General features: G+C 40.1%; 1 protein-coding gene across 1 annotated transcript in view; it reads left to right on the top strand.

Moving 5' to 3' along the window:
• The window catches only part of LOC126285413 (protein I'm not dead yet-like), a 230934-nt gene that overhangs the window by 185858 nt on the left and 21053 nt on the right, over positions 1-24023 (top strand). The window contains exons 5-10 of the mRNA XM_049984775.1: positions 1765-1886; positions 6715-6843; positions 6998-7120; positions 7407-7607; positions 13670-13761; positions 19634-19708. Of these exons, the coding sequence (XP_049840732.1) occupies positions 1765-1886; positions 6715-6843; positions 6998-7120; positions 7407-7607; positions 13670-13761; positions 19634-19708 (742 nt within the window). The remainder of the gene's footprint in view (positions 1-1764; positions 1887-6714; positions 6844-6997; positions 7121-7406; positions 7608-13669; positions 13762-19633; positions 19709-24023) is intronic.

Raw genomic sequence — 24023 nt, 5'->3', positions numbered from 1 at the left:
TACTCATGTCGGTGACTTCAAACATTTCTTTATTTAGAGTCAATTGCTACTTTCTACACCATACAGATATCTTGTCTAAATCATGTTGCATTTCAGTTTGTTCATCTGATGACTTTACAAAATGGTAAATGACAGCATCACCTGCAAACAATCTGAGAGGTCTGCTCAGATTGTCTGCTAAATCATTTATGTAGATCAGGAACAACAGAGAGCCTTTAACACTTCCTCGGGGAATGCCATATATTACTTCTGCTTTACCTGATGACTTTTCATCACTTATAATGAACTATGACCTTTCTAACAGGAAATCACAAATCAAGTTGCACAACTGAGGCAGTACTCCAGAGGCACACGCTTTAATTTTAAGTTGCTTGTAAGGATTGGTGTCAAAAGCCATCTGTAAATCTGTAGATATGGAATCAGTTTGGATCCTCTGTGATAGTACTAATTACTTCATGAGAATAAATAGCTAGTTGTGTTTCACAAGAATGATTTTCTGCTGATAATAAAAATCAGTTTCAGCTGAACTGTGATGCACACAATACATGGAACAAAAACAATGTTCATATAGATTTCAGCTCCTTGTCTAGAGTTCATAGCGAAGTTATGTATTCTGCTGCAAAGGTATGCAACATGTTCCCATCTAGTCTAAAGCAGGAAATTGGAAATACCTATCAGTTAAAAATAAAATTGAAAAATGCCTCATTAACTAATCTTTCTGCTAATTGGGTGGATATCTAGATTCATGGGTGAAAAGTTAGCAAGTAGCATTGTTCATTGTAAAGCAGCATAACAAGTAGTAAAAGTAGAAAGAACAGAAGTCAGTGTTTAAAGGTGTAAGTAACTATTTCTTTGAAAACAGCAATGTAACCAAGTAAATTTAAACTGCAAGTAAGTGATGAGCAGCAGCTATTTAGTATAACTAAGCACTTTTTTTCCTCAGAGTAGCAGTATTCTTTTTAATTTACTTCATTAAATCTAGCTGGCATAATCATGAATAACCTTGAGCAGTTTACCAGTAATAGTTTATAGTTAATACAGTGTACAAATTAAGTTTTTGTGATTTTCTTGTATTTTTAATGTATGCCTTGACTTGTTCCACATCCTTGCAGGTCCTCCTTATGATGTGCTCTACATAACACAATGAATAAATGACTATCATAATGTTTGTGCTGTCAGGTACAGAAAATGATCATACCAAGAAATCTGAGTGTGCTGTGCACACATTCTAACAGATCATTTATGTATGTGTAGTGAGAATGAATGTTGTCCTGACACACATAGCAAGGGGAATCCAAATTTATCTCCATTCATGTTGAGTGTTACAGTTCAGGAAAATATAATGTGTTCCTTCAGTTAAAAATTATTCGAACCAATAGCATATCCAAAAGTTGCTCCTCAAGTTCATGTACATAGTAATTAACCAAAAGTGTGGTACTGAGTTGAGCTCTTTTCAGAAAATATCTATGTGTTTTCTTTTCTTTTTTTTTTTCATCCACACAGTCATTTCTGAAAAGAAAGAACTGCATTTCACATGGACACTGTTTACTAAATCTTTTGTAGTACTTGGACAGAAGATGTTTTTGTCTCCAGAAATACCATTACATTCGAAAAAATAGAATACAGCCAGGTGTCTTTTTTTTTCTCAAAGTATCTTAAATTTGTTTGTCTGATACATTCACTGATTCTGGGTGTTTTGATAAATTAATTAAGCTTCTGAGTTAAGAGAAATAAATTCATTAAATTTTGAAATGTGATTTGCAGCATGAAGATGTAGAAGCAAGACGAACTTCTCAGGTTCCAGCCATTGCAGATTCAGAGGAAGCCAGCGGGGTATATGATCCTGAAACTCGTCGGAAGTCAACTGTGCTGAAGAGTGATCTTGAGTGAGTTCAAATTCTGCATAATAGTGAACACAATAAATTATAAGTACATAAAATGTTGAATGGTATCAGTTTTAATGTAGTGATAATGCAGAAAACAAATACAGTGTATTTCTAACATAACTGTAAATATCATAGATTTACTTCTGTTTCTGCATAATGTTTATTTGTAAGTATGATGGGCTGAAGGCAGTTTCTGGGAGTGATTATCAATCTAATGCTAAAACCTGATTCGAAACACAGCATCTTTGTGAAGTGATAATAGTTATTTGTCCATTTCATTAATAATGACCGTAGTATCAGCAGAATGCTATGCTATGATCTTTCTTCATTTTTTTCCACCGTGATTGACATTTGTTATTAAAATGAAGGAAACCAGCTTACAGTATGTTAAGAAGAGTTTTATGAATTGATCGTAGTTGGTCAAAGGTAGATGAAGAAAATGAAAAAATGTCTCTGACTGTCTATTAAGGCAGGTTACTGGGGCATATATTGAGGTCAGCAATGTCGGACATCTCTATCTGCACCTACATAGATACTCAACAAGCCACCGTATGGTGTACGGTAGAAGGTACCTTGTACCATTGCTAGTCATTTCCTTCCCTGCTCTACTTGCAAATAGAGCAACAGAAAGACAACTGTCTATATGCCTCTCTATGAGCCCTAATATCTCAGATCTTATCCTCATGGCCGTTATGTGCAGTGTATGCAGGTGGAAGTAGAATCATTCAGCACTCAACCTCAAATGCTGGTACTCTAAATTTTTTCAATAGTCTTCCCCAAAAAGAAGGCCACCTTCCCTCCAGGCATTCCCATTTGAATCCCTGAAGCATCTCCATAATACTTGTGTGTTGTTAAAACCCACTGGTAAAAAACCTAGCAGCCCATCTCCAAATTGCTTCGATGTCCTCCTTCAATCTGACCTGGCATGGATCTGAAACCCTCAAGCAGTATTAAAGGATAGGTCACACCAGCGTCCTATATGCAGTCTCCTTAACACACTTTCCTAGAATCCTCCAACAGCCTGAATTCACCTTTCCTACCCCAATCTTCACATGTTCACTCCGTGTCATATTGCTTTGCAACATTACACCAAGATATTTGAAGGATATAACTGAGTCAAGCAGGACACTACCAATGCTGTATCTGAACACTACAGGTTTGTTTTCCTACTCATCTGCATTAACTCACGTTTTTCCACATTTAGAGCTAGTTGATGGTGGTATTTGTTGTATACTTCACACATAGATCTTTTCACAGATGCATGAATTTCTACTAACCTTTACTTATTGTCATTTGTGCATTTGTTTTTTAACCAAGTGTGCAACAGCCTCTGCTTCCTCAGTGTCCTCCATATTTCATTATTAAACCATTGTGCATCTTTTCCATCCTTTATCCACTTACTAATCGTAACTCTCCAGACGACAATTTACAATCTGCTTGAACTTTGCCCATAATTCCTCTACATCCATTGTAATGGAACTAAGTAATGTCAAGTCACTCTCTAAATGAAATGAACAACTGCTTATCTTCTCTATCTAGCAGAAATACTCTCCTAGCCTTCTCGACTGAATTAAAACTTGTGCAACCATAGTTTCTGTAATGACATCATGATCACTAATCCCCATTTCTGTACTGACTTTGTCGATAAGATCTGGCCTATTTGTAGCTATGAGGTCTAAGACATTTCCATTTTGTGTGGGCTGCCAAGGTAGCTGCTGAAGATAGTTTTCAAAAAACATGTTTAAATGTATTTCACATGGCTGTCCATATGAATCTGTACCCCAACCCCTCCCCGTAATGAATCCATAGACATCCCAGTCTATTCTTGGTAGGTTAAAGTTGTCTCCAACTAGTATAGCATGATCTGGGTATTTACTTGCTACTGACTGTAGATTTTCTTTGAATGACTCTAGTACTGTCACAGCAAAGTCGGGTCACCAGTAAAAACATCCAACAATTAACTTAGTTTCACCTAGCTTGTTATAAGTGACTTTACTGTCGCACTCCACTTTGACATCAATAGAGACAATATTTTTGTCAACTGCAAAGAATACTCCCTCTCCTATGGCTTCTTATCTGTCTGTCTGATATACGTTCCATTACTCTCTAAATATCTCATAGCTTTTGACTTCGAGTTTCATACGTGATGATAGTATACATAACACATGTTAAGATATTCTCAGTGAATAGTTATAATGAGTGAAAATAAATCCTCTGTGTCCAGTTTTTCTGAATATTGAGTGGAGTTGAGGTGCCATGATTACTCAGAACTCGGTCAACATTTCAAAGAATCTGTTTCTATAATTACATGTGCACTCGATATCCATGGTCAGGGGTTGCGGCATTCAAATATCATACGAGTATTTCCACCAAGTACATATTAATCTGATTATTGAGAGGAAGTATAGAAGGTTGGTTATTGAGACCTTGTCACATGAACAATGAATGCTCCTAGGAGAGTATTTGGTCTAGTCTGTGTACAACACCTGTTTGGGATTTATGGATTCCACATGCCCAAAGAAATGTTTGGACTGGACTGATAACTTCACACAATTAAACAGTGCTTCTTAAATAACATGAATCATGATTTCATTATAATTGATTAGTTATTGTGGTATAGTAATCCGTACACATTTTAAATTACTTTGCACTTACTAAAGTAAAAGTGCTGTTTCCCTAATTAGATGAAAATGCCCTAATTAAAGTTAGCATGCCATTTATGTATGATTTTACAATCAGGTGGAAATAGCTACTACAACTTCTTTGCCATCCCGCATCACTTAAACATTACTGTGTATACACATTTCATGGGCAATCACTTGCCAATCTTCTTTCTCAATTAACATAACAAATGGACCTTGTCTTGACACCTCCTGGAATCTGGGGTATAGGACTTTTATTCATTGCACAATTTTCTTGGATTTCGATCACTGGTTGTCTGCAATTTTACTAAGCCATAGATTTAACATTAGTCAGTACTGGGACAGTTTTGCCGCTGTCCTGCAGTCGAGATAGATGCAAACCTTTACAGAACATTGCCAACATCGAATTTACAATCTTCTCTCTGCCCCTTTCTGACACAGTCCTTACTAAGCAGAGAAGGGGCTGTCCATCATCCTGGAGCTTGGTGTCTGTTGTCAATCCCCAGAAAACATAATATGGCTGCAGCATACGTGCCTGGCGTTCTCCAGTTCCCACAAGCACAGCACTCCTCTAGCTGCAGAACATAATGACAACAGTAGTGTACTGCTTGTCTATGGGCAAAGGAGGCCCGTGATGGCTTGCTGAGTCAGCATTCTGTTTTACATGACAGAGCTACTGCAGTGGACCCTGGAGATCATTGACAGGCTATACTGTTGGTGTGTAATCTGTTAATCACATGTGCAACCAAATGCATCAGTGGGAAAAATACCATGTTATGCACTAGAAAAGAGAAAACATTTAAAATTTTTCGTTCAAAGATGTCTTCTCCAGGAATTTGGACTTTCTCAACTCTGTGTGGTGCAACATAGCACAATATGTAGACACTGAGTTATGAATTCTGCAGTTCAGTTGTTATCAGTGCAACACAGCACAACATGTACTCATTGAGTTATGAATTCTGCAGTTGAGTTGTCATCACTGTAGAATAATGTGTCAAACCTGAAAGATGAGACTACCTGTTGAAATCTTGAAATTTGCATCAATGTCAGAGTGATTTGGGAGGTAACCCATGTTTATCCAGTCATATCTGGCCCTGGGATACTTTAATCAAAGAACCTGATAACATATAGCTTTCAAAACACATCCTGTCCAACTCTAGTTATACCAATCAACATTGAAAAGCAGAGGCATGAAAGTGAGGCAATAAATACATTGACATAAGTGGATACGATGTTTTGTAAGCAAACAAAGTGCTGTAGCATCAAAGTTGAATAAGGGATTTTTAAAGTTTATTTCCAGCTTCTTCACTTAAAGGAATATTAACAAACAATTTTTATATAAACCGGTATATTTTTAATATTGTCTCCAATGTCAGTCTGACATAATTATTATGTGAACACAAATAATTCTGCTGAATATTTTGTGGTTTTATTTGCTAGCTCATTAGATAGCCTGGATTTCGTCATATGAAAGTGCTGTTTTCTGCTATTTAAATCAAAAGGGTAATATAAAAAGATAAAAGAATGCACTTTGCACATATTACTGAAATTTGATAACTGTTTAGGTATTTTACCTTAATGTACTGAGCCGATAACTATCACTCATTTAGGAGTCAACTTTCTGTCAAATTTAGTTCGGGGTATGGCACAATCTCAAGTTCATTGAGTCAGTTACATAAGAAAATTGCCATTTTAATATCTTGTCCCCTCTTCAATAAATTTCTACAGATGTTCATACTGATGTGAATGAGGCTTTGTTCATCTCTGTATTTAAAAAAAGAATTGATGTGTATATCCAATATTACATGAAAGCTACATGTCAGACACCAAGTTAAAAAAAAAAAAAAAAAAAAAAAAAAAAAAAAAAAAAAAAAAAAAAAGGAGTCAGGGGTTGGGCAGTGGGACGGGGAGGAGGAGGAGGAGGAGAGAGAGAGAGAGAGAGAGAGAGAAAGAAAGAACAAAATGATGACACTAATGTTATCAAATTATTTGAAGCATTTATTATATTATGTACCAAGCTACTAAATACTTGCAAGACTTCTCTATCTCAGAAATTTTGTTGGTTTATTTTCATCTAGAATGCCATAAAAGTAGTCATTGTGTATAACATGTATGAGCCTTGTTTTTATCACGGTGACTTAGCATTTAAAAAAACCAAATCATTTGAAAAGTTTGTTCTTCAACAGTAAACTGAAGCCCCCAGATAAGGAAACCATCTGCTACTTCCTTGGCATTGCCTATGCCTCTAACCTTGGAGGTACAGGAACTCTTACAGGAACTGGAACAAATCTTACCTTCAAGGGCATTTTCCACAGGTAAGTTCCTGTTAATGGTACAGAATATTTTCTCTTCTCATTTAATAAGTGGTCTTGTAATTGACATTTCAAAAATGCCTTCTCATTTCAAACTGATTTTAATGTTGGTTTACTCCACAGTAAAGAACTTCAACAATATTGTGGTGTGTTACAGCCTTTTTCCTGAAGCTGAAGGCATAAATTTTGCAAGCTGGATGATTTTCTGTGTTCCATTGATGCTTCTGTCTGTCACTGCCGCATGGATGTGGCTTAATGTCCTCTACATGGGATTGTTCAGGTGAGTTTAAATATTACAGTGGAAAATATTTGTATTAGAGTGTGGAAATGGAAAATTTATGTTGATCGTGGTGTATTATGTTAGTTCTTTCTTGTGTGTGTGTGTGTGTGTGTGTGTGTGTGTGTGTGTGTGTGTGTGTGTGTGTGTGTGTGAAGAAAAAGAAACAATATCATGTATACAATCTCTAGTCTGAATTTTAAGTAGTTCAATTAATGTATTACTGCTCTAAAACAATCAAAGTATCATACATTTCATTCTAGATTTTCTGTCATTTTTGTTGTTTCAGAAAACAAACAGATAATGGAAAGAAGAAAGGAGAAGAACATGCTAAGGCTGTGCGTCAAGTTATCCATCAGTCATACAGTGAACTAGGTCCTATGACATATCACGAAGGTTCTGTGTTGTTCCTGTTTGTTGCCATTGTGTTGTTGTGGTTCTTCCGTGAACCTGAATTTATACCTGGCTGGGCCAAGTATATCTCCAATGTGTAAGTATTTTGAATATTCATTTTTTTTTCAAATAGCTGAAAGGCAAGCACAAAACTGAATAAAACTTTGCTAGCTTCCGGAAGAAATCCTTTGACAAACTAAAGCTCACATACACCTGTGGATGTGTATTATGCCAGCTAGAAACACAATGCCTTTACTGCAGTTCGGCAGGTGAACTGGTTTGGGATTGTGTTGGATGAGGTGGGTAGAGGAAGAAAGTGGCAAGAAGCAGAAGAGGGTGCTGGGAACCAGTAGCTAGCAGCATAAGGGGAGGCAACAGGTGTGCAGGATAGGAATGCAGGAGGGAAGGGAGGCAGGGAGACTGGCACGCAGTACATGGGTACTGTTGCCAGTGAGGTGCAGCATACGACGAAGATCTGTGGAGGCAGGGAATGGGAGAGGGCGACAGAACAGAGGGTGGGTTAGTGCAGACTGAGGCCAAGAGGATTTTGGGAGCAAAGGATGTGTTCAAGAATAATTCCCGTCTGTGTAGTTGAAAAAAGCCGGTGCTGGAGAGAAGGTCCAGATAGCAAGGGTTGTGAAGCAGCCACTGAATTCAGGCAGTTTGGGCTCAGAATCATGTTGTGCCAATGGGCGGACCATTTTTCTCTTAGTCACAAACTGGAGATGGCCATTAATTTTGGTGAACATATTGTTGGTGATCTACCCAAATGAAATGTTGTGCAGTGACTGCAGCAGAGCCGGCATGTGATATGGCTGCTTTTCCAGGTTGCTCTGGTTCTGTGGGATAGGATAATCCTGTGACAGGACTGGAGTAGAACCAGGCAGGTTTTCCATCTATGACTTCCACAGGGATATGACCCTTATGGCAAAGTGTTGGGAGTGAGAGTGGGATAGGGGTGGACAAGATTATTGTGTAGGTTTGGTGGGTGACAGAATCCCTTTCTATGAAGGGTGTGAAGGAACTTGGCTAGAACACCCCTCATTTTTTGGGTTGATGGTAAATAATCAAAGCACTGGTAAAGAGTCTGGTTCAGTTGCTCCAGTTCGGGTGATATTTGGTGATGAGTGTCAGTCCCGTGCTTCCGATTCTTGGGAGTGATGGGAGGGGTGAGTGAGGATATGGCAAGGGAAATCTGTTTGTGGAATAAATTTGGGGTGTAGTACCTGTCTGTGAAGGTCTTTGTGAGAACTCAGCATACAAGGGAAAGGAATTCTTGTCGATGTAAATGTGACATCTGCAGAAGTAACATTGTGCCAGCAGAGTTCTCTGAATCACTACCAGCCATGACATGAAGTCATACCTAATAGGTACCCCCACCATCATGCTAGGAGTAACACCACTGTGCCTCTCCAAAACGTTGGAAAAGTGGGTTGTCTTCCTAGGCCACTGCCATGCTCACTGACATGTTGTTGACCAGAACATCAACAACGGGTATATCTCCAGTCATGTTCATGTGCAGCCCAACTTCTGAATGCCCCAAATATCTGAATAGTGCATGATTTGACCAGCGAGACAAATGGAGACTCACAATGAGGACCCTTTCAAACTCTGCCATGTGCCGATAATGCTATCTCACACAAGTATGCGGCATCTCCATGTCCTTCTACCTCTACATCTAGATCTACATCCATACTCTGCAAACCACTGTGATATGCGTGACTGAGGGTATGTCCCATAGTTTCTGTTATTATGGTTTTTCCCTCTTATATTCATGTATAGAGCACAGGAAAAATGATTGTTTAAATGCATCCATACATGCTGTAGTTAATCTAATCTGGTCCCTATGGGAGTGATACATAGGAGGCTGTAGTGTATTGCTAGAGTTATGATTTAAATCTGATTCTGTAAACTTTGTAAGTAGGTTTTCTCAGAATAGTTTATGTCTATCTTCAAGAGTCTGCCAGTTTAGTTTTTTCAGCATCTCTGTTACACTCTCGCATGGACCTAACAAACCTGTGTCTGTTTGTGCTGCCCTTTACTGCATACACCCAGTATCCTGTGTTAGTCCTATTGGGTATTGGTCCCACACACTTGAGCAGTATTCTATGATGGTATGCACAAATGATTTGTAAGCAATCTTCTTTGTGGACTGATTGCCTTTTCCCAGTGCATTCTGCCAATAAACTGAGGTCTGCTTTACCCATGACTGAGCCTCTGTGATCATTACATTTCATATCTCTATTGTGTCACAACCAGGCATTTGTATGAGTTGACAGATTCCAGTGCTGACTCACTGATATTATAATCACAGTATACTACATTTTTAATTTTATGAAATGCATAATTCTACAGTTTTGAACATTTAAAGCAAGTTAGTCCTCTTTGTCCCACTTTGAAATCTTATCAAGTTCTGACCGAATATTTATGCAGCTCATTTCAAACAGTTCTTCATTATAGATAGCTACATCATATGTGAAAGTTCTGAATTACTACTACTATTTTCCACAAGGTCATTAAAATACAACATGAACAGCAAGGACCACAAGGCAGTTCCCTGGGAACACTCTAAGTTACGTTTACTTCTGCTGATGACTCTCTACCCAAGGTAGCTTGCCATATGATTGTAGTTTCATTAATAAGCACAGATGTAGTACTGCATCAAATGGTTTTTGGAAATCAAGAAATTCTGTTATACCTGACTTCCTTAATCCAAATCTTTCAGTATATCATCTTCTTCACAGTGATCACTCAAATTCTAATGCTGTCCATGCCTCTTATATCCTGTCAGGGCTGGAAACATTACCAAACACATACAACACTAATGCACTCTGATAACGATTGTACATGTCACAGAGAATTTCAGCTCTACTCATTTATGTACTTGCTGGTACTGTGTATGTGTACAAAATGATACTGATCTCCCATGGCCAGTATGAGTCTCATTAAAAGAATTCTAGGTATGCTGTCATTTCATCTCATAAAAGATGAGGGGTGATCAAAATGTTTCCATTTGAGGGCATTGTTGCAGTGATTATGTAATGTGATGCATCCCTTATGTGAGTATACAAGCATCAATGTACAGGCAGGGGATTAGTATGGTATTTGAGTCTTTCTGATATGTGTGCAGCAAATTCAGAAATGTGAACTGTGGTGACATTATTACCTGTTGATTCCAAAGAGGACCAACGTGCTGTTTTACACTGAGGTGACGAAATTCATTGGATAGCAATATTCACTTATACAGATGGCAGTAGTATTGCATACACATGATATAAAATGACAGCTCACTGGTGGAGCTGTCATTTGTATTCAGGTGATTCATGTGAAAGGATTTCCAACATTATTAAGGCTCCATGATGAGAATTAACAGACTTTCAACACAGAATGATAGTTGAAGATAGACACATGGGAAATTGTTTGGGAATTCAATATTCCAAGATCAAATGTCAAGAGTGTGCCAAGAATACCATGTTTCAGATATTGCCTATCACAATGGGCAACACAGTGGGCAATGTTTTTCACTTAATGGCAGCGAGCAGTGGCGTTTGCTTAGAGTTGTCAGTGCTAACAGGCAAGCAACACTGCATGACATAATCACAGAAACTAATGTGAGATGTACACTGAACGTACCTTTAAGGACAGTACGGTGAAATTTGGTATTAATGGGCTATGGCAGATGATCGATGCAAGTGCGTTTGGTAACAGCACTTGCAGAACCTCTTCTATATCGTTTGGACCTCAGATGACAGGAAAACTGTGGCCTGCTCAGATGAGTCCCAATTTCAGTTTGCTAAGAGCTGATGCTACAGTTTGAGTGTGGTGCAGACTCCATAAAGCCATGGACCCAAGTTGTCAACAAGGCACTTTGCAAGCTGGTGGTGACTCCATAATAGCATGGGCTGTGTTTACATGGAATGGGCTGGGTCCTCTGGTACAGTTGAACTAATCACTGACAATTTGCAGCCATTCATGGACTTCATGTTCCCAAACAATTATGGAATATTTATGGATGACAGTGTGCTGCGTCACCAGATCACAGCTGTTCACAGCTAGTTTGAAACACACTCTGGACAATCAGGTGAATGATTTGGCCACCAAGTTTGCCCAAAATGAATCCCATTGAACATTTATTAGACATAATGGAGAGGCCAGTTAATGCACAAAATGGTGCACTGGCAGTACTTTCACAATTATGGACAGCTATAGAGGTCGGATGGCTCAGTATTTCTGCAGGGGAATCCAACGACTTGTTGAGTCCATGCCTCCTTGAACTGCTGCACTATGCCAACAAAAGGAGGTCCGACATGATATTAGGAGGTGTCCCATGACTTTTGTCACCTCAGTGCACTTTTATTGGTTGCAGAAGAACAAACACCAGCAGACATTCATTGAAGAGTGAAGAATGTCGGTTGAAAACTACCATTGTGGAATGGTGTGCCAAGTTCCATGCTGCTGCTTCGTGGTAAAGCGTGTCCCCATATTGCAAACATCAGCATGCCAACTCAAGTAGAAGATACTGAAGATTTGCCCTGAGGAAGGCCACATTGAAGATTCCTTTGAATTTTTTCCATCTGAACACTAAGAAATTTAATATTGAAAGTTTCGTCTGATCATTTTTACATGATCACCTGCATTTTATGTTAAGCCATTACTACCTATTTAGTCATGACACTTGCATTCTTGTAATGCATTGAATGAAATATGTCAGATGTGCCACACTACATTATGTAACAATAAAAATAATCAGTTATTGATAATATAATGTAAATGGGCAGATAAAAAGATCTACTCGCCAAGTGGCAGCAGAGGAACACAAACACAAAAGGATTAGACTTTCACAAGCTTTTGGAGGCAGTGGCTCTTTCTTCTGGTGGAAGTGTTGAAGGGGAAGGAAGAGAGGTGAAGGCAAAGGGCTGGAGAGGTTTAGAGAAAGGGGTACCGTTTAGAACTGCGGTTCAGGGGAGGCCTACCAGATGGGATGAGAAGGAAAGACTGACTATTCGAGACTGCACCGGATGAGATTTGAAATCCTAAGAGCTTAAAGGTGGAAGACAGGGTAATATGCAAGACAGGTATTACTACTAAAACATTGTACATGAATTAATAAGAGTGAAAAGCTAAGTGTGTTGTAAGTAATAGTGGTGGGGGGGGGGGGGGGGGGGGGGAGCGAAAAACAGACAAGTCAGAAAATGAAAGATGTGGAAAACTGAAATGAAGTGAAGGAAGGAGTAGTTACCATGACTAAGTGCTGAGACAGATGGAATTACTGTAAATTAAGAACAGGTGGGTGGCAAAAACCAAGGACATGTAGTGCTAGTTCCCACTTGCGGAGTTCTGAGAAACTGGTATCTGGGGGAAGAACTGGTGTCTGTGGTGAAACAGGCACCTAGGTCATGACTGTCATGTTGTACAGCATAATTTGCAACAGGATATTGTGTGTTCAATGTATACACCCACTGTCTATGTCCATTCATCCTGTCTGATAACTGGGTGGTAGTCATGTCAATGTAAAAGGCTGAACAGTGTTTACATAATATCTGGTATATGACGTATGTCGTTTCACGGGTGGCTCTCCCTTTGATAGTATATGTTGTGCCAGTTACAGGGCTGGTATAGGTGGTGGTAGGAGGTTTCATAGGGCAAGTCTTGCACTGGGGATGGTCACAGGCTTAGGAGCCATAGGGTAGGGATATGAGTGCAGAAGAAGCATAGGGCCTGACAAGGACATTGGGGAGATTGGACTACGTAACATGTAATAAACAACTGGTTGCAACAAAATATCTGTTTTGTACTATTTTCAGTTCTAATTACTGGTAGTATCCATTTAAGAATGACTTCAGAATTAAATTTCTCTTGAACTGCAAGTGACTGAAATCATTGTATGCATATCTTCTAGTAGTTTCTCATTTTGTTTCACTCATTCTTGCCATTTGGTTTTAGTTTCTTTGCTAAGTACAGATACACCAATTCTATGATTCTTTCTTTTCCTAATCTATGACCAGTGAGACTTGGATATGGAAATTCAAAAATTTGTATGTCAAGAAAGTGAAGGTCATTTTCATTAGAATTGCTTTTTAATCTGTATTAATTCACTCTCTAAAATAAAATTATTAGTTGACATAAAATAGAGTATATTTATCTTATATCATCTTTCAGGGAAATTGAAGATGCAACACCTGCCATGCTCATTGTCTTTCTTCTTTTCTGTCTGCCAGCTAATCTCAATTTCTTGAAGCTGAACAAATCTGGTAAGTAAACACATATATGTAAGTTCATTCAACATGTCAAAGTCAAGTTTTGGTAGAAGATAAGCATTTCATTGTGTTGTGCTTCTTTTCCACAGTTAAATGTTTGATAAGTAATCTACATTTTCATTTTTATATAGTTTAGTAAATTTTGTAATCAAAAAGTTGTTTAGTTTTATTTATAAAACAGAACATTACAAAATATAGCACTTGGGATGATATTATTTTTCAGGAATAATAAATCATATTACAATTCTTATGTAGTTATCTTCACGATGGCACCCATTTATACGCTGCTATCAGTAGAAGATGTCTCATTTAGCCTCCTTGCTTTCAGTCATTTGCCCTAATGAGTTGTTCACTGCAGTGCAGTGAGTTCAGTGCACTGCCAAATTGTGCTTAACCACAAACTGGACCACTCAGTTGCTTGATATGCTGTGCAGCTGATGGCTTTACAGCTTTTTCATCACTCATGATAATTAAATTCCCCCTCCCCATACCATCACACAACACCATCTCCTCTGATCTGTGCAAGTCTAACTGTCACTACAGCACACACTCCATTTCCACTATCTTTCTGGCTTAAACCTCCCTTCCCAATTTTACCCACTTCCCATTTTCTTTCCCTGGCTCTTTTCTGTCTTTTAATTTCCATCCCATTCCTCCCCCATCCCAACTTTGTACTCCCATGTTTTTTATCATTTGCTCTATCCTCTCAGTAATGTCAGTGTTGCCAGTGTTAATACACTCCTGGAAATTGAAATAAGAACACCGTGAATTCATTGTCCCAGGAAGGGGAAACTTTATTGACACATTCCTGAGGTCAGATACATCACATGATCACACTGACAGAACCACAGGCACATAGACACAGACAACAGAGCATGCACAATATTGGCACTAGTACAGTGTATATCCACCTTTCGCAGCAATGCAGGCTGCTATTCTCCCATGGAGACGATCTTAGAGATGCTGGATGTAGTCCTGTGGAATGGCTTGCCATGCCATTTCCACCTGGCGCCTCAGTTGGACCAGCGTTCGTGCTGGACGTGCAGACCGCATGAGACGACGCTTCATCCAGTCCCAAACATGCTCAATGGGGGACAGATCCGGAGATCTTGCTGGCCAGGGTAGTTGACTTACGCCTTCTAGAGCATATTGGGTGGCACGGGATACATGCGGACGTGCATTGTCCTGTTGGAACAGCAAGTTCCCTTGCCGGTCTAGGAATGGTAGAACGATGGGTTCGATGATGGTTTGGATGTACCGTGCACTATTCAGTGTCCCCTCGACGATCACCAGAGGTGTACGGCCAGTGTAGGAGATCGCTCCCCACACCATGATGCCGGGTGTTGGCTCTGTGTGCCTCGGTCGTATGCAGTCCTGATTGTGGCACTCACCTGCACGGCGCTAAACACGCATTCGACCATCATTGGCACCAAGGCAGAAGCGACTCTCATCGCTGAAGATGACACGTCTCCATTCGTCCCTCCATTCATGCCTGTCGCGACACCACTGGAGGCGGGCTGCACGATGTTGGGGCGTGAGCGGAAGACGGCCTAATGGTGTGCGGGACCGTAGCCCAGCTTCATGGAGACGGTTGCGAATGGTCCTCGCCGATACCCCAGGAGCAACAGTGTCCCTAATTTGCTGGGAAGTGGTGGTGCGGTCCCCTACGGCACTGCGTAGGATCCTACGGTCTTGGCGTGCATCCGTGCGTCGCTGCGGTCCGGTCCCAGGTCGACGGACACGTGCACCTTCCACCGACCACTGGCGACAACATCGATGTACTGTGGAGACCTCACACCCCACGTGTTGAGCAATTCGGCGGTACGTCCACCCGGCCTCCCGCATGCCCACTATACGCCCTCGCTCAAAGTCCGTCAACTGCACATACGGTTCACGTCCACGCTGTCGCGGCATGCTACCAGTGTTAAAGACTGCGATGGAGCTCCGTATGCCACGGCAAACTGGCTGACACTGACGGCGGCGGTGCACAAATGCTGCGCAGCTAGCGCCATTCGACGGCCAACACCGCGGTTCCTGGTGTGTCCGCTGTGCCGTGCGTGTGATCATAGCTTGTACAGCCCTCTCGCAGTGTCCGGAGCAAGTATGGTGGGTCTGACACACCGGTGTCAATGTGTTCTTTTTTCCATTTCCAGGAGTGTAGACACCTTATCACTGCTGCTGAGATCCATCTACCACCTCATATCCCATCAGTCAATACTGTCCTACCACTTTCTTGTCTAACACACATTCCCACCTCATAGCAATCTCATTCTATTCTTCCTAATATAACTGAATAAAAGGAAAAATCAAACAATGGAACATCCAGGATGGAATGTAACAATATTATGAGAAGGAAAGTTGCTGCTCACCATATAGGGGAGATGCTGGGATGCAGATAGGGCACAGCAAAAAGACTTTCACAATTAAAGCTTTCAGCCATTGACCTTTATCAACAATGGTCACACACACACACACACACACGCACACACACACACACATTCATGCAAATGCAACTCACACACACAGTTGCCTGAGGCTGTGTGTGAGTAGCGTTTGCATGAGTGATAGTGAAAGTCTTTTTGCTGTGCCTGTCTGCGACTCAGCGTCTCCGCTATATGGCAAGTAGCAGCTTTCCTTCTCACAATACTCAATAAAGGTAGGATGGATACCTGCTAAAACTGTGGCAATATTTTAGAAACCAGGGCTGAGAAAATGGGACACTCCAAGGATTAGAGGGAAAAAAAGATTATTGATTTCCTTCTTATGTGCAACATGGTTTGTATGTGGTCAGTACGGCACATGTCAATCCTCCTCTTACCTCTCAATTATAAACTAGATGTGATTCAATTCTCTTATATAGTGAGTGACAAAAGTCATGGGATACCTCCCAATATCGTGTCGGACCTTCTTTTGCTGGTGTAGTGCAGCATCTTGACATGACAAGGACTCAAGTTGTTGAAAGTCCCCTGCAAAAATATTGAGCCATGCTGCCTCTGTAGACAACACAGAATTTTGTGCATGACCGTAACTCTCAATTATATTCCGTAAATGTTGGATGGTATTCGTGTTGGGTGATCTCAGTGGCCAAATCATTGGCCTAAATTGTACAGAAATTTCTTCAAACCAATTGCTAACAGTTGTGGCCTGGTGGCATGGCACATTGCTATCCATAAAAATTCCATCATTGTTTGGAAACATGGAATGCATGAATGGCTGTCAATGGTCTAGAAGTAGCTGAACATAACCATTTCCAATCAATGATCAGTTCAGTTGGACCAGAGGATCCAGTCCATTCCCTGTAAAGTCAGCCCATACCATTAGGGAGTCACCACCAGCTGGCACAATGTCTTGTTGACAGCTTGGCTTCATGGCTTCATGGCTTCATGGCGTCTGCATCATACTTGAACCCTACCATCAATTCTTACCAACTGAAACCAGATCTCATCTGACCAGGTTATGGTTTTCCAGTAATCAGAGATCCACCCATATGGCCACAAGCCCAGGTGAGGCACTGCAGGTGAAGTCATGCTGTTTACAACATTGGTCATCTTCTGCCCCAGCCCATTAACGCCAAATTTTGCTTTACTGTCCTAATGGATACTTGAGTCGTATGTTCCCTATTGATTTCTCAAACAGTGGAAAATCCAGGATGGAATGTAACAGTCTTTTTGCCGTGCCTATCTATGAATCAGCATTTCCACTCTATGATGAGTAACCACATTGATTTCTGTAGTTTTTTCATGCAGTTCATGCAGTATTGCTTGTGTATTAGCACTGACAACTCTATGCAAATGCCGCTGTTCCGAGACGTTGGCTGTTGGGCACTGCATTGTCCATGATGAGAGATAATGCCTGAAATTTGGCATTCTCAGCACACTGTGATTCTTGGAATATTGAGTTCCCTAATAAGTTTTGAAATGGAATATGCCATGCATCTAGCTCCAACTACCACTCCACATTCAAAGTCTGTTAGTTCCTGTCATGTAGCCATAATAATGTTAGAAACCTTTTCACATGAATCACCTGAGTACAAATGGCAGCTCCACCAATGCGTTCACTTTTATACCTCGTACAAATGTATATGTGCATATCACTATCCCATGACTTCTGTCACCTCAGTGTACATATAACAGCATAAGGAAAAGATAGATTGCTACTCACTGTAAGAATGACATATTGAGTTGCAGACAGGCACCACAGAAAGACACTTAGACATCAGTTTTTGGCCAAAGCCTTCAACAGAAAAGGAAACACACACATATTCATTCACACAAGCAAGAACACCTCATGAACGCATGACTACCAACTGCAGCAGCTCAGACTGGAATGCAACTGTCATGTAGAGTGGAAGCAGCAGTCTGAAGGGGGTGGAGAGGGGGAAAGAAATAGCATGGTACATGTGGAAAGAGAGAAGAGCGCTTTCTTATAGAGTGTGTAGAGACTAGACTGCCAACAGGTGCAGTGTTGGAAGGCTTTGGAGCAAGGAGGAAATGGGGAGTGAAAAAGGAGAGGAGTGGGGAAGGAAGAAGGCTGGTGGGTGCATTGGCAGACGGTGACATACAAAGAGGGTTGGAGACAAGAATAGGGAGGAAGTGATAGGACAAAGGGGATGGAAACTGCTGGGTGGAAGGTGTTTACCATAGGGTAAGGCAGGGATAATTTCAGGAGCGAAGAATGCGAATCAGCGCAGTTGAGAAAGGATACTGGTGGAGGGGAGGATCCAGGGAGGTTGCGTAGTGAAGCAGCAAATCAAGCATCAGCTACATGTTGCGCCAAAGGGTGGTCTACTTTGCTCCTGGCCATAGTTTGGCAGTGGTCATTCTCCCTAGTGGATAGCTGGTTGGAAGCATACCAATATATAAAACTGTGCAGTGATTTTTATATTGATATGGTTACCAACCAGTTGTCCACTGGGATGAATGGCCACTGCCAAACTATGGCCAAGAGCAAAGAACCCCCCCTGGGGCACAACATACATCTGAACATGACATGCTTGAATTCAGTGGCTACTTCACTACATGAGTCAGCAGGGTCCTACTCTCCACCGCCATATTTTCTGAAATGAACAGATGGGAGTTATCCTTACAACACATTCTTCACTCCTGAAATTATCCCGCCTCAACTTACAGTAACCTACTATCCCGATACCTTCTACCAACAATTTCCAGCCCCTTTGTTCTACCCCCTCCTCCCTATTCTCGTCTTTCACCATCTTTGCACGCTGCCCTCTACCAACAGACCCACCTGTCTTTTTCCTCTTCCCTACTCTTCTTCTTTTTCATTCCCCGTTCCCCCCCCCCCCCCCCCCCCCCCCTGCCCTAAAGCCTTCCAACACTGCACCTGTTGGCAGTCTAATCTCAGCATGCTCTGTCAGGCTACACTCTTTTTTCCTCCATCTATATCGTGCTTTTCCTTTCTCTTCCCCACCCCCTCTATTCTATGTGGCATTTGCATTCATATCTGAGCTACTAGAGATTGTGGTCATTTGTGTATGATGTATACTTGCTTGTGTGAATGAATATGTATGTGTTTCCTTTTCTGACAAAGGCTTTGGTCAAAAGCTAATGTGTAAGTGTCTTGTTGTTGTGCCTGTCTGTAACTCAACATGTCACCTTTATGGTGAGTAGCAATCTATCTTTCCCTTATGTTGTTGGTATTCCAACCTGGGTTTTCCATTGTTGTTATATATACAATTCAGTTAACTATTTCAATGTAGAAAACAGATCACTCACCAATACTGCTCACCAAGAAAATGTCTAAAACATTTTTTGCTGGGTGCAACTATAAAACTATCCCACCCAGACAACACAAAAGTAGTGCAGACTGGAAACACAAATAACTAAAATATGTGTTTTCGCATTCACAGGTGATGCATCTCCAGCGCTCCTTCACTGGAAAGCTGTGCATGAAAAGGTTCCATGGGGACTTGTCTTGCTGCTTGGTAAGAAAGTTGTTATATGTAGTAAAATGATTGGACCAGACTACTTAAGCATTTCTTTATATATTATCTGTCCATTGTCTCATGGACAGTACAGCATACTACAATATTGGACTTGACAACCCTATAGTTATAGTGTATTTCTTTTTATTAATACATGTAAGGGCATTCATGTACACACTTATGTAAGATGACACAATTTCACATTTAATTTATAAATAGTGAACTGAAACAAATATTATTATTACTTGTTACCAGAAAATTCTCTTACTAAATGGATGGAATGCTACTCTAGCTATGTCCTTGTCGCTCTCTCTTCTCTCTTCTCTCTCTCTCTCTCTCTCTCTCTCTCTCTCTCTCTCTCTCTCTCTCTTTACATCTCTCATAGATTATAATATAGAGTTACAGAGTTGACTGTACATATCTTGTTAATGTTTGTCAGTCAGGAAAATTATGATTACCTTCATGATGTCTTGTTCAATCTTGTGAATAATTGATTTTATTTTAATAATTTCCTTATTAATTTCAGTGTGATGGTTCCAAGTTGTACATACAGGGTAGTGACGGTATGTTTAACATGTTGACTAATATACGGCTCATCAGCAGACACAGCAGAGCCCACTAGCAGCTACAAACTCCATTCTGTTCAGTTCAGTATCTTTGGATGGCATGTTTGTAATACATTCACAGTGACATGCAGCTTGTTGATGAAACTGATACTGGGGATGAATGTGGCCCGTAAATGTGATCTTCAAATGGCGACATATCATTAAATTAGCCTTGGTCACAGTTGTGGGTTCTTACAGTTTTTCTGAAGAGTTCTTCCATTATGATGCATTAGTTTGTATTTCTTGACTGAATTGATGCTGCTGACAGAAAAATGGGTTGTTGTTGTTGTTGTTGTTGTTGTCTTCAGTCCTGAGACTGGTTTGATGCAGCTCTCCATGCTACTCTATCCTGTGCAATCTGCTTCATCTCCCAGTACCTACTGCAACCTACATACTTCTGAATCTGCTTAGTGTATTCATCTCTTGGTCTCCCTCTACAATTTTTACCCTCCACGCTGCCCTCCAATGCTAAATTTGTGATCCCTTGATGCCTCAAAACATGTCCTACCAACCGATCCCTTCTTCTAGTCAAGTTGTGCCACAAACTTCTCTTCTCCCCAATCCTATTCAATACCTCCTCATTAGTTACGTGATCTACCCATCTAATCTTCAGCATTATTCTGTAGCACCACATTTCGAAAGCTTCTATTCTCTTCTTGTCCAAACTAGTTATCGTCCATGTTTCACTTCCATACATGGCTACACTCCAAACAAATACTTTCCGAAACGACTTCCTGATACATAAATCTATATTCGATGTTAACAAATTTCTCTTCTTCAGAAACGCTTTCCTTGCCATTGCCAGTCTACATTTTATATCCTCTCTACTTCGACCATCATCAGTTATTTTACTTCCTAAATAGCAAAACTCCTTTACTACTTTAAGTGTCTCATTTCCTAATCTAATTCCCTCAGCATCACCCGATTTAATTTGACTACATTCCATTATCCTCGTTTTGCTTTTGTTGATGTTCATCTTATATCCTCCTTTCAAGACACTGTCCATTCCGTTCAACTGCTCTTCCAAGTCCTTTGCCGTCTCTGACAGAATTACAATGTCATCGGTGAACCTCAAAGTTTTTATTTCTTCTCCATGAATTTTGATACCTACTCCAAATTTTTCTTTTGTTTCCTTCACTGCTTGCTCAATATACAGATTGAATAACATCGGGGAGAGGCTACAACCCTGTCTCACTCCTTTCCCAACCACTGCTTCCCTTTCATACCCCTCGACTCTTATGACTGCCATCTGGTTTCTGTACAAATTGTAAATAGCCTTTCGCTCCCTGTATTTTACCCCTGCCATCTTCAGAATTTGAAAGAGAGTATTTCAGTCAACATTGTCAAAAGCTTTCTCTAAGTCTACAAATGCTAGAAACTTAGGTTTGCCTTTTCTTAATCTTTCTTCTAAGATAAGTCGTAAGGTCAGTATTGCCTCACGTGTTCCATCATTTCAACGGAATCCAAACTGATCCTCCCCGAGGTCCGCATCTACCAGTTTTTCCATTCGTCTGTAAAGAATTCACGTTAGTATTTTGCAGGTGTGACTTATTAAACTGATAGTTCGGTAATTTTCACATCTGTCAGCACCTGCTTTCTTTGGGATTGGAATTATTATATTCTTCTTGAAGTCTGAGGGTATTTCACCTGTCTCATACATCTTGCTCACCAGCTGGTAGAGTTTTGTCATGACTGGCTCTCCCAAGGTCGTCAGTAGTTCTAATGGAATGTTGTCTACTCCGGGGGCCTTGTTTCGACTCAGGTCTTTCAGTGCTCTGTCAAACTCTTCACGCAGTATCTTACCTCCCATTTCGTCTTCATCTATATCCTCTTCCATTTCCATAATATTGTCCTCAAGTACATCGCCCTTGTATAAACCTTCTATATACTCCTTCCACCTTTCTGCCTTCCCTTCTTTGCTTAGAACTGGATTGCCATCTGAGCTCTTGATATTCATACACGTGGTTCTGTTCTCTCCAAAGGTCTCTTTAATTAAAATGGGTACAATATCTTATTTGACATTCTTTAGGAACCAACAAATATTATGATAGTCTCTTTGTTCTGTATCAGGAAACACAGATGGCCTCTGCCTGGCAGTTACATAAGGGAAGATAATAGAAAATGTAAAAGTGGCATTTTCCTGGAGCGATTTAAAGAAATCACAGAAAATCTAAATCAGGATGGCCGGATGCGGGATTGAACTGTCGCCCTCCCGAAGCCACTGCGCACCTCTCTCGCTATATGATTCTGTATTATAGTTGTGAATGAAAGTGTGCATAGTATACATTCATAATTGCCTACTCATATGTGCAACTTTTCAGGCTCTTTAAGAGTTTTGTTCAGCTTTGAGTTAACATGTGCTAAACACGTGTCCCCTTTCATGTTACTCTGGGCAGCAGTCAGAACTCCTTCCTTAAGAAAATGAACTCAGATTATAAACTGTGTTCCGAAAGACTACAATTATTTATTTTTCTTCTTCTTCTACTACTATTACTACTGCTACTGATTCTACTATTGGAACTGAAGAAGAAGAAGGAGAAGGAGAAAAATAGAAGCAATAGTAATAGCAGTATTTTATTTTTTTCCCTTTCAGGACCACTTCATTCATTGATGTTCATGTTTTCCATTTATCTTGATACTTCCCTTTGGCTTCCTGTTGGATGCTATTATCCTTTATTCTAGCTTTTTATCCTTTTTCTCCACTCCCTTCTAAAATGAACTCAAAAGATTTCATGCCAACCTTCTGAATTCATTGTGTTTTGGTTTTTTACACTTGCTTTTGCATCTTTGTCTTACATGAATTTCTCTACATTCATTCATTCACTCATTCATTTGCTTTGTCCCTTAGATTATTCTCATAAAATGCTTGTACATATGAGATATGCTAATTAGATGAAGTAATAATGGGTGAATTGCGAGATAACAATTGAGCACTACAGTTATTGAAACTATGTGGTACAAGATTTGAACTACATTTCCAGTAAGTATATGTGACACAAAATGACTGTCATTTGATTTTTCTGGTGTCTGAATTGCATAAATGAAATGTGAAATTTGCATATGGCATTTTTGGCTGGGAGACCTCATCTGTGATGGTAGACAGCTGATGCAAGTCTTTCTATTTGATGCCACTTTGGTGACTTACTTGTTAACAACAATGAGAGCACCTAGGTCTGAACAGAGAAAATTCCCAGCCTGGCTGCAAATCAAACCTGGAGCCCCATGATTGAGAGTCTACAAATGAGTTAAAAATCAGAAAAAAGGAAAATCTAGGATGGAATGTAACAACATTATAAGAAGGAATTGAGTTATACATAGCTAAGCAACTATATGTTATACCTAAGTGCTGCATATTGTGAAGGTACTAGAATTTAATATGCCAGATTTTTTTCAACATCAGATTTTAAAAGAATGTCAAATGTCTATAGTTGAATCTCCATAAACTCTTTAACAGGATAAAGACAATTTCTGTAACTAGAAGATTTAGTTTGTAATTAAAACTTGCAAAAACTCACTTGGTTTCAGTTCTTGTTGGAGGCTGTCATATGTATGAGGTCTGTTCAAAAAATTCCGGAACATTCGTAATTTCACACCAATGTTGTGTTGGAGCAAAATATGGTTGGCATACCTGAAAGTCCTGTGTTTAATGTGAGACTGCCAGAAGTTTCATTGCTGTTTGTTTGTTACTTATTGTTCAGTGCTCTATTGAG

Source organism: Schistocerca gregaria, chromosome 8 (assembly GCF_023897955.1).
Source record: "Schistocerca gregaria isolate iqSchGreg1 chromosome 8, iqSchGreg1.2, whole genome shotgun sequence".
NCBI lineage: Eukaryota > Metazoa > Arthropoda > Insecta > Orthoptera > Acrididae > Schistocerca > Schistocerca gregaria.
Note: the sequence above shows the minus strand (reverse complement) of the source record. Positions and strands in the feature narration are given on the sequence as shown.